This window comes from Eretmochelys imbricata, chromosome 1 (genome assembly GCF_965152235.1).
Source record: "Eretmochelys imbricata isolate rEreImb1 chromosome 1, rEreImb1.hap1, whole genome shotgun sequence".
In the NCBI taxonomy this organism is placed as follows: Eukaryota; Metazoa; Chordata; order Testudines; family Cheloniidae; genus Eretmochelys; species Eretmochelys imbricata.
In genome coordinates, this window is record NC_135572.1 from 232,447,801 (window position 1) to 232,459,891 (window position 12,091).

The following is a 12,091-nucleotide window of genomic DNA, read 5'->3' on the forward strand; positions in this document are numbered from 1 at the left end:
GGGATCTGATCGCTGTATGGGGAGAGGAATCCATGCTATCAGAAGTCTGTTCCAGTTTTCGAAATGCCAAAACCTTTGTCAAAATCTCCCAGAGCATGAAGGACAGAGGCCATAACAGGGACCCGAAGCAGTGCCACGTGAAACTTAAGGAGCTGAGGCAAGCCTACCAGAAAACCAGAGAGGCGAATGGCCGCTCCGTGTCAGAGCCCCAAACATGCCGCTTCTATGATGAGCTGCATGCCATTTTAGGGGGTTCAGCCACCACTACCCCAGCCATGTTGTTTGACTCCTTCAATGGAGATGGAGACAACACGGAAGCAGGTTTTGGGGACGAAGAAGATGAAGATGATGATGAGGTTGTGGATAGCTCACAGCAAGCAAGCGGAGAAACCGGTTTTCCCGACAGCCAGGAACTGTTTCTCACCCTGGACCTGGAGCCAGTACCCCCCGAACCCACCCAAGGCTGCTTCCTGGACCCGGAAGGCGGAGAAGGGACCTCCGGTGAGTGTACCTTTTAAAGTACTATACATGGTTTAAAAGCAAGCATGTGAAAGGATTACTTTGCCCTGGCATTCGCGGCTCTCCTGGATGTACTCCCAAAGCCTTTGCAAAAGGTTTCTGGGGAGGGCAGCCTTATTGCGTCCTCCATGGTAGGACACTTTACCACTCCAGGCCAGTAACACGTACTCGGGAATCATTGTACAACAAAGCATTGCAGTATATGTTTGCTGGCGTTCAAATAACATCCATTCTTTATCTCTCTGTGTTATCCTCAGGAGAGTGAGATATCATTCATGGTCACCTGGTTGAAATAGGGTGCTTTTCTTCAGGGGACACTCAGAGGAGCCCGTTCCTGCTGGGCTGTTTGCCTGTGGCTGAACAGAAATGTTCCCTGCTGTTAGCCACGGGGAGGGGGAAGGGTTGAGGGGGTAGCCACACGGTGGGGGGAGGCAAAATGCGACCTTGTAACGAAAGCACATGTGCTATGTATGTAATGTTAACAGCAAGGTTTACCCTGAAAGAGTGTAGCCACTGTTTTATAAAATGTGTCTTTTTAAATACCTCTGTCCCTTTTTTTTTCTCCACCAGCTGCATGTGTTTCAATGATCACAGGATCTTCTCCTTCCCAGAGGCTAGTGAAGATTAGAAAGAAAAAAAAAAACGCACTCGTGATGAAATGTTCTCTGAGCTCATGCTGTCCTCCCACACTGACAGAGCACAGACGAATGCGTGGAGGCAAATAATGTCAGAGTGCAGGAAAGCACAAAATGACCGGGAGGAGAGGTGGCGGGCTGAAGAGAGTAAGTGGCGGGCTGAAGACAGGGCTGAAGCTCAAATGTGGCAGCAGCATGATGAGAGGAGGCAGGATTCAATGCTGAGGCTGCTGGAGGATCAAACCAGTATGCTCTAGTGCATGGCTGAGCTGCAGCAAAGGCAGCTGGAGCACAGACTGCCACTACAGCCCCTGTGTAACCAACCGCCCTCCTCCCCAAGTTCCATAGCCTCCACACCCAGATGCCCAAGAACGCGGTGTGGGGGCCACCAGCCAACCAGCCACTCCACCACAGAGGATTGCCCAAAAAAAAGAAGGCTGGCATTCAATAAATTTTAAAGTTGTAAACTTTTAAAGTGCTGTGTGGCATTTTCCTTCCCTCCTCCACCACCCCTCCTGGGCTACCTTGGTAGTCATCCCCCTATTTGTGTGATGAATGAATAAAGAATGCATGAATGTGAAGCAACAGTGACTTTATTGCCTCTGCAAGCAATGATTGAAGGGAGGAGGGAAGGGTGGTTAGCTTACAGGGAAGTAGAGTGAACCAAGGGGCGGGGGGTTTCATCAAGGAGAAACAAAGAGAACTTTCACACCGTAGCCTGGCCAGTCATGAAACTGGTTTTCAAAGCTTCTCTGATGTGTACCGCGCCCTCCTGTGCTCTTCTAACTGCACTGGTGTCTGGCTGCGCGTAACCAGCAGCCAGGCGATTTGCCTCAACCTCCCACCCCGCCATAAACGTCTCCCCCTTACTCTCACAGATATTGTGGAGCACACAGCAAGCAGTAATAACAGTGGGAATATTGGTTTCTCTGAGGTCTAAGTAAGTCAGTAAACTGCGCCAGCGCGCCTTTAAACGTCCAAATGCACATTCTACCACCATTCTGCACTTGCTCAGCCTGTAGTTGAACAGCTCCTGACTACTGTCCAGGCTGCCTGTGTACGGCTTCATGAGCCATGGCATTAAGGGGTAGGCTGGGTCCCCAAGGATACATATAGGCATTTCAACGTCCCCAACAGTTATTTTCTGGTCTGGGAATAAAGTCCCTTCCTGCAGCTTTTGAAACAGACCAGAGTTCCTGAAGATGCGAGCGTCATGTACCTTTCCCGGCCATCCCACGTTGATGTTGGTGAAACGTCCCTTGTGATCCACCAGAGCTTGCAGCACTACTGAAAAGTACCCCTTGTGGTTTATGTACTCGGCGGCTTGGTGCTCCGGTGCTAAGATAGGGATATGGGTTCCGTCTATGGCCCCACCACAGTTAGGGAATCCCATTGCAGCAAAGCCATCCACTATGACCTGCACATTTCCCAGGGTCACTACCCTTGATATCAGCAGATCTTTGATTGCGTGGGCTACTTGCATCACAGCAGCCCCCACAGTAGATTTGCCCACTCCAAATTGATTCCCAACTGACCGGTAGCTATCTGGCGTTGCCCTTACGCATGTGAAAGTGTCGCAGCCACTGGGAATCGTCCCAGACCTGCAACACTATGCGGTCCCACCAGTCTGTGCTTGTTTCCCGAGCCCAGAATCGGTGTTCCACAGCATGAACCTGCCCCATTAGCACCATGATGCATGCATTGGCAGGGCCCATGCTTTCAGAGAAATCTGTGTCCACATCCTGATCACTCACGTGACCGCGCTGACGTCGCCTCCTCGCCCGGTATCGCTCTGCCAGGTTCCGGTGCTGCATATACTGCTGGATAATGTGTGTGGTGTTTAATGTGCTCCTAATTGCCAAAGTGAGCTGAGCGGCCTCCATGCGTGCCTTGGTATGGCGTCCGCACAGAAAAAAGGCGCAGAACGATTGTCTGCCGTTGCTCTGACGGAGGGAGGGGCGACTGACGACACGGCTTACAGGGTTGGCTTCAGGGAGCTAAAATCAGCAAAGAGGGTGGCTTTACATCAAGGAGTATTTCAGGCAGGACTTCATGGAGGGTTCCAATAAGAAATGGTTCACCTAAGTTATTGTTCTTATTGGAACAAGGAGGTTAGTCTGGCCTCTGATTGATACATGGCTAGATTTACCTCGCTGCACCTTCTCTGTGAGTGACTGCACTGTGACCTAGAGGAATGAGTCCCCTAGACAGGGGAGGGGGGAAGCAAATGAGTACAAAACAAATCTGGTCTATTTCTTGTTTTGATCCACTCCATCTATCTTTTACATCTTTGGCTGGCAGCAGACGGTGCAGAAGGACTGCATGCCATCCACATCTCATGGCTGCTCAGCAGAAGATGGTACGGTACGACTGCTAGCCATCCTCATCTCTTGCCTGCCCGGCAGAAGATGGTACAGTACGACTGATAGCAATCCGTATCGCCTGCCTGCTCACCATAAGACGGTTCAATAGGACTGACTGCAGGACTAAAGAGAATGACCTGGTCAAGTCACTCCAAATTTAGTCCCTGCGCCCATGTCTGCCCAGGCGGTCCTGGCCGACATGGCCAGGAGCACCTCGGACATGACGATGACGGCTACCAGTCGTATTGCACCGTCTGCTGCCAGAAGGCAATGGGTTGCTGCTACTGTGTAGCAATGCAGTACCGCGTCTGCCAGCACCCAGGAGACATACAGTGATGGTTACCTGAGCGGGCTCCATGCTTGCCATGGTATGGCGTCTGCACAGGTAACTCAGGAAAAAAGGCGCAAAATGATTGTGTGCCCTTGCTTTCACGGAGGGAGGGAGGGAAGGGGGGCCTGACGATATGTACCCAGAACCACCCGCGACAATGTTTTAGCCCCATCAGGCATTGGGATCTCAACCCAGAATTCCAATGGGCAGCGGAGACTGCGGGAACTGTGGGATAGCTACCCACAGTGCAACGCTCCAGAAGTCGACGCTTGCCTCGGTACTGTGGAAGCACTCCACCGAGTTAATGCACTTAGTGCACTTAGAGCATTTTGTGTGGGGACACTCACAATCGAATATATAAAACCGATTTCTAAAAAACCGACTTCTATAAATTCGACCTAATTCCATAGTGTGGACATACCCTCAGTCTTCTGAATTACAAGAACTCATGTGACCAAGTACTATTTATGGGCTGGGGGAGAGAGACAGAATGGATGTTCTTGCTGTAATAACTTATTTTTCCTTAAAAGAAAACAAAATCTATTTATTCCAAAACTGAATGCACCAGTTCTGTATTAATACTTTTATAGCATGGGTGACTCTTATAATTAATACCGTTTGGAGGTCTCTTTTAGTGTCTCCTATGTTACTTGTCTTTGTTTTATCCCCAGCTGTACTTGAACAATCTTCATCAGTGCCCAAGGAAATTATTCAAAGAAACTAATGGACATGGAAAAACAGCAAATGAGTCTTCAACCATATATAATTGCTTCTCCCGCCCTCTCATCTTACAAAGAATGAGTTATAGGTTGTAAAACGGTGGAAATCATTATATACACAATCAGTGCAAACTTAAGGGCCCAGTTTAATTCCTGTTGTAAGCAGTTGTAACTGCCTTTGAAGTCAAAGTGTCAGTTTATACCAAGGCTGAATTTGTGTCTCTAACTTTTTGCTGTCCTCTGTCTACATGTCAGCTTTCCCTTATGGCATGGAAGAGATGTAGGTTGTTACGGTACACCCTGCACTTAACAATGCTGCCAGTTGAGAGGGGAAAATGCAGATTCAGTTTCCATTTCACTCAGCCTCACAAATGTCCAAAACTATATCAATTAAACCGGGTTTTCATTAGTTATGCTCGGTTAAGATGTGGGCAACAGTAATTTTAAACTTTATCTTTAGTATCAGCATTTAGAGTATGTGCCTTTCAGTAAAAACAGAAAAAAAAGTTTTAAGGAATTTGCCTTAATGGAACAAATATGAGGTAGCATATAGCCACAATGTACACACTAGTATTTTATATGCCTAAGATAAACTGGGGACATATGTTTCCTATAAGTTTCCCTTACAGGACCTGGGACACACCAAAATAAATAAAATAAAAACCTATGGTGTTCAGCAGTGGTGGCAACTGGGCATTGCCAAGTGTATAAACTTAGCTTACAAAAATCCCTGTTAATGTTAATGGGGGTTCATCGAGAATGCGCCATAGTTCTTTCTTTGATTTTTATCACTGGATACAAAGCACTGAGTTGAGGAAGATCTTGGCATCTCTTTAAATATGAATGGCTCCAATACCTTCTCTTTATTGTGATCCTGCCTCACAATCTAAGCAGATATGGACTGTATGAGATGTGAGGCACAGCAGGTAATGGTGTTGGTGAGCCAATAGGGGGCACACTTTCCTCCCGTGAATCTGTACTGAACCAAAGACTCAGCTTGATTTTAGGGGTACTGTAGTGCTACCCTACAGATGTAGAATGGATGTAAAAAGCCCAAGCCCCTTATGAGAAACTGCTACTGAAAATCTCAAAGTAATTTTCTTGAGAGGTAAGGTGGTAGCCCTGGTATCCTGGCTGAGTTCCAGTATGAGTGATTAGGTTCTGATTAGCTACATTCCCTCTGCAATTTGAACTGGATAAAACGAGAGTGTTTCTGTGCACTGTTAACTACTGCATTTCATCCCAGAAGTGGCTGTGTTGCTAGGGTTAGATGAGATGTTCCCTGCGTACAGCTTGTATTTCTTAGTTTTTAAGGCCCATCAGGAATGAAAGCCGCCATATGAAAGTTGTTGTGTGTTTAACTACTCCCTGAAATGGTGACCTCCCTTTCTTAACCATAGCCATAGACTTGGGCCACCAATCCCTGTGACTAAAATAGTGTGAACAACACGTACAGTGTTTTACCAATAGCTAATTCTTAAGCTTCAAAGGCTGCAATGCAACGCTTAATTGGTAAAAACTGAGGATACGTATTGCAAATATTGAACTCCATGAAAGTGTTCTGAAAAGGAAGTATTTTAAAATTGTTGTTGCTTTAAAATGCATGCACATTAGACTTAATGGGGCCCATATGCTGCCTGTTTTTGAAAGTTTTTAGCAAACTAAAACAAAACAATGCTTCAGTGCATTTCAGTGTAAAATGTGATCCCTTTGAAAAGGATGTTTTAACTCATCCATGGAGCATTAAAGTACTTAAACATACTAAAACTGTAACTTTCTCAAATGACATTTTCATAATTTGGCTTTGAAATTTAGGCATGCTAAACATTAATAAATATTGGGCCTGCCCTGTAGTCCAACGGGTAGTGTAAATCTGGGATCAGAATCCTACATGTGGGGAGCTGAAAGCACTACAACAGAACCATGCTCTGAGGGTGGGGGGCAGAGAATTTTCAAGCTTGAGAGTTAGAGGAGGAGAGGAAAGGAGCGGGGAGTGGGGGCTGGGTATATCACATGATCTCAGATCCACCCAGGCCACCATTACAAATATGCTCCTCCTTCCCTACCCCCTCTCTTTCCCTCCCCGCTGCAAGTAAGGTGGTGGGCAGGTCCTTGAAGGCTTCCATCCCTACTCTCAGGGTATCCCCGTAGAATTTCTATTGAAGTGGCTTATATATATGACACTTCAGTAGAAATTCTACAGAGATATATATATATATATATATATATATATGGCTGTGGCTCAGGCACAGTCCAAGCTATTGCAGTGGTTGCAGTGCTTGGCTGTGGGAGGGCACTTGTGGTTTGGTTATCTGGAGATGCAAATAGAGGCTGAGCAACCCGCCACCTTTTCTGGTAAGGGGGAAGGGTAAAAAAGAATCAGTGAAAAAAATAAGATGAGAACGAACAGGATGTAAGGAGAGAGCAGAAACTTTGATTGTCCCTTCAAGTCCCCATTTGCTATATGATCTGCCACAAGGAAAGGGTTCTGTAGGTGAAGGAGATGAATTACTTGCTTTGCTGTGTAAATGGTCCCCTCTGGTAACAGCAGTGGCACTGATGGGCTCTGAAGAGAGATGCTTCTAGTTTTTCTCATCTCAAGGTTTATCTGAAGAAGAGAGGAGATGAGGAGGATTGCTCTGAGAGGACCTCTCAGGATCACAAGTGGAGGTGGTGCTTTAGAAACAAAGAAAACCAAAATGTTCTCTCTCTCTCAATCCAAAGAAATCTATTTGTGAGCTTCCTATTTCCTGTTGAAAAGTTGAAGGCACCTCCCCATGGCATGGGGGAGGTGGTGAGGGACAAAATATCTCCCATTAATGCTGACCCTAATTATGCACAAGATAATCTAACCCCTTTCTACTTGGTTGTTGAAGTAGCCCCACTTTAAAGAGCTGTTTCATTTCAGAAGAGAAACTCTTGGCAAACCTCTTCCCAAAGATTTATCATGAAATGATGGTAAATGCACTTATACTTGAACAGGGGTTGGGCTTAGGGTTAGGGAGGATAAGAATTAAATCTGTTTCTTTTTAAACAGTGAGTTTAAGGCTTGGGAAAAGTGTCAGACTGACAGCACTGAAAGCCAATGTCTTCTGTTAATGCACTGAACAGTATCAGCTACAACACCGGCAACAGCAGCATAAGGTTTCCCTAAATAATGCTCTATCCCCCCAAACTATTGTGCCTCAGCCTTGCCTTTGTGGTCCTACTTCTAGGGGTGAGCTAGAGTCTTGGGGTGAAATCCTGGCCCCACTGAAGCGGGTGGGAGTTTTGCCATAGACTTCAATGAGGCAGGATTTCACCCACCGTGCCCATTGAATTCTTGGACTCATTGAGACAATCAGCAAAGAATTCAATTCTGATGGTGGTTTCTGTGATGTGGTAGCCACAAACTCATTTGCTGGGCAATCATAATCCACTAATTGCTTTTGATCACTACTGACTTGGGCCCCAGTCTTACAAGGATCCCACTGACTTAATCAGGATTTTGTGTTGGTGTAAGAGCCTGCTAGCCTGCACAGATCTCTTTGCAGGATTGGGGGTCTTGGACTGTTTTTGAATCTGTGACCCAGAAATTCTACTTTGAGGCAGTGATTAAATGTTAATTAACATGAGGAATCCCTATTAAAATTCAAAATGTACCCTTTTCCCACTCCCCTTTATTTTATTCTGACTCTGAGCTCAAATCAAGTAACATACTATAAACAGTATGACAGACCTGCAGGTGTAGGTGAGGCCATTTGTCTTACCTACTTCCTTTTGTCGTCCATCTGAAAAACTAATTTCTGTGCATATGAATTGCAAGTAAAGCAGAGTAGGTGCCTTGGTTTTTTGTTTGTTTTATTGTCTTTACATTGTTGTAGTAGCCATGTTGGTCCTGGGATATGAGAAAGACATGCTAGGTGAACCAATATCTTTTACCAGCTTCCGTTGGTCGAGGGAAAAGTTTTTGAGCTTCACAGAGCTCTTCCTGAGGAAGATTGGAAGCAAGTCCATTTCACCAACAGAAGTTAGTCCAATACAAGATTTTACCTCACATACCTTGCCTTTCTTATATTATCCTGGTATTGTTGCACCTAGAATATTGCACACAGTTCTGGCCTCTGTATTATAAGAAGAAAAATAGGGAGTAGGTTCAGAATAGGACTAGATATGATAGCATTGATGAAAAGAGATTGAAGGATCTGACTTGATACTTGTGGGAACAAAGGGCTAAGCTGAGGTAGAGGAAGCCAATAACATTCATTAAGTACCTTCAAGGAAATAATATCAGGAAAGGAGAAGACTTGCATTACAATGACATGGTGAAGACATGGAATGCTGTAAAGTTTTAATACTAAAAATAAAACTAGCCTGGACCTCAGGGAAGATGTCTTTAAGAGTGAGAGCAATTAGGTAGGGGATCAGACTCCCAAGAGCGGTAGTCAAGACACTGAAGTTTCACCAGCAAAAGATTAGATAAGACACTAGAGGGAATAATGTAGGGAAATGTGTTGCATGCTTCAGGGGGTCAGGCTTGATAGCTCTCAGGTTGAGGGTTTTCTCAGCTCTACTTTATGTGATTATGATAGGGAATTCATCACAGACTCTAGATACTTGTGTTAAAAGGCTAATCACTGTTATACAACACTGATTTTACAATTTACATTATATTGTGAAAATTATTATAATTTTTCTGGTACAGCTTAAATAATTTTATGTTTCCCCTGCAGGCTCTTGCCTCAGGTAACTGTGCTGACTGGGGCTGGATTTAAGGGAATTCAATGCCTAGATACATCATGACATGGGCCCCCCTGTGAGCCCATCCCCCAGATGGAGTGGCAGAAATAGGGAAGGCCATGTCTCTTAGCTGAGAGGCAGAGAGAGCAACATGAGTCTTCCATATCTCTCCAGGAGTAGTAATGGGGCATCCTCTCCAAGCCCCAGGTAGGCAGGGGACCTCCCAATATTTACACTAGCAGCTGGGGAAATCAACTTGGTAGCTGGGCCTCACTGAGTCCACCACTGGAGGTGATGTCGATGGAGTCTCCCAGACCAGTGGATCTTGAAGTTCTATCACCATTGGGATGAATGAGGCAGTTCACATCTCTCAGAGCTAGTGTTGCAGATGCAGAGATATTGTTGCTTTGGTTTGACTCTTGTTTAAATGTTCTAGCTTTTCTTTGCAACCATATGGATGCGAAACTTACAATGCATTTTTCTTTTCTTTTTGTTTTTTTTAAATGAAAGTTGAGATTCTGATGTAATCGCAAGACTCAAGAAACTGGGGCCCTAGGCAAGGATCTATAAGGCCCATACCCTAGTCTGTCTCCGGTGCTGACATCCTACTATAAATGATCACCAGGAAAGAACAAAGTAAACTATGAAATTGGAAGGGTTGTTTTTCCTGTGTTTGTAGTAGATCTGAGAATAATATGACCCTTTAAATTTAATATGGTATTTCTCTCAACTTCTGCCCTAAGCTGTTGCGTATTGTGTCTGTGTGCTATTAAACAGCTGCTGCATTCCTTGGTGGGCAAAGTGGTATTTATGTCTCTTAGTACAAATCATTAAGTGGAGTTTGTAAATCGGATGAAAGAAGCTATGGAAATGCAAGAAAACTTTCATTCAATGTTTTCAACTAGGAAAGAGCAAAATATGCAGGGAAATAAAACTTTTTTTTAAAAGCTTCTAGGAGTGAATTACTAAATATTTAAAAATCTGTTTATAGTAGTTGACATAGAAGGGGGGTGCTTAAGTGGCTATATTTTGGGAAGTGTTTATTGTTACATTTAAATGTGAAATGTTGACTGTGTGGTTTTATGTTTGTGTTTTTTTATTTTTGTTCAAAACTGTTTATTGCATTGATTCAGTGAAGGGGACAAAAAGAACCCTTAGTGACTTTTGGGAAATGAGACATGCATCATTGCACCAATTAAGCAGCAAAGTTCTGTTAAAAAGAATAAATAACATTTTTGCACTGGGAAAGATTAAAAAAAAAAATTCCTTTGCAGCCCATAGTGACCCCACACTGTAGCTTCATTTTACAATGCTGCTCAACTTTTTCTAGGGATACTGATACTTTAATATTACATGACTCAGCCATTCCCCTAGGGGGTTTCTAATTCAATCAGGAGGCCAGATCAGGAAAAGCCTATGAGACTGATAAATATTTAAATGTCAATATTATTCCACCCAGTTGCGTGACTGGCAGAAATTTTATTTTGGGGGTTGGCTGATGTGGGATTGAAAGGATTTTTTTGAAGGAAGCTGCAGTCTTTAGGCAAAACTCTCTCTGAAGTCAGTGGAAGTTTTGCTGTGTAAGGAGTGCAGGGTTGGTCCCATAAGTTTATCGCGGAGATCCCTGCATATCCAGCTGGTTCAAGGGCCATTAGTACTGATTCATTCACAGTGTGTGGTTAATGCCTTGCTGCAGTGGTTAGACAAAGGGAATTAAAAAGGAAAGAGGCACGGGCCCTTCTGCTTGTCTCCCGCAGCTTCTCCCGAGCTGCTAGCACGTAGCCTGCCGGAGCCAGGGCTGCCTTCACCTGAAGCAGGAGCAGCAGCTGTGAGTTTCCTTTGTGCTCCTGCTCTTCGCTCTTGCTCTGTGGCTGAAAGTAGGTCCGGCCCTCCCAGGTCCAGTGTTGAATCGACAACCGCCTCGCACCCCCACTCCCCAAAAAAGAGGGAGGAGGGAAAGGAAAATAGTCCCATCGGAATGCGATAGGGGCTGCTGGAGCGTCCCTCCCCGGGCACGGTGCCTGGGCAAAGCGCCGCCCGGCTCGGCTCGGGCTCGCCCCGCCTGCCTTTGTCGGGGGGCGGCGCGCGGCGGGCTTTGTGCGAGCGCTGGCCCCGGAGGAGGGCGCTGCACTGGGGCGTGGGGCGCCGTCCGGGGGAGGCGGCGGCGGCTGAGCCGGCGAAGGGGGGGCGTGTATCCCTGCGCTGCTGTGCACGGGAGGCGGCGGCGGCGGCGGCTGAGGCTGGCCGAGGAGTTGGATGGGGGAATTGCGGCCGCCTTTGCACACTGCCGGCGGCGGCAGCATGGACGGGCGCGTTTGCGCGGCCGGTGCAAAGGGACCAGCCGCCTGCTAGAGCCAGGCAGCGGGGGGGGGGGATCTGCAGCTGCTCCCCCCCGCCTGGAAGTATGAACTGGCAGCAGAGGTGCTGCTGCTCTCCCCCGCCAGCAGCGCCGCCGCCGCCGCCACCCCGCCGCCGGTGAGCGAGCGAGCGAGCAGAGAGGGAAGATGGGGCCCGCGCTGCGGAGCCTGCTTCTCTGCAGTTTCTGCGCCCTGGTGCGAGGTGAGCGGGCGTGGGGGGGGGGGGGGGAAGTTGCGGGGGTCGCTGCCCGTGGCCACGTTCCGCGCGCGCGGCCGGGGGGGAGGCCAGGCCTGGCCGCCGGCGCGGGGGAGAGGGGCCCAGGAGAAGGGGCAGCCCCGCTCTGTGCAGTGCCATGGGGCCAGCCTTCCTCCCCCAGCGACCTTCCCGCAGCGCCGCGGGCAAGCCCTGCGCTGGCCGGGGCGGCTGGGAGGCACGGCACGGGCTTGT

The 12,091-nt window shown here is 47.1% G+C and overlaps 1 protein-coding gene across 1 annotated transcript in view; it reads left to right on the forward strand.

Moving 5' to 3' along the window:
• Positions 1 to 11,773: 11,773 nt before the first annotated feature.
• The window catches only part of LRP6 (LDL receptor related protein 6), a 189,082-nt gene continuing 188,764 nt past the window's right edge, over positions 11,774 to 12,091 (forward strand). The window contains exon 1 of the mRNA XM_077807430.1: positions 11,774 to 11,845. Coding sequence (XP_077663556.1) covers positions 11,791 to 11,845 — 55 coding nt within the window. The 5' untranslated portion in view covers positions 11,774 to 11,790. The remainder of the gene's footprint in view (positions 11,846 to 12,091) is intronic.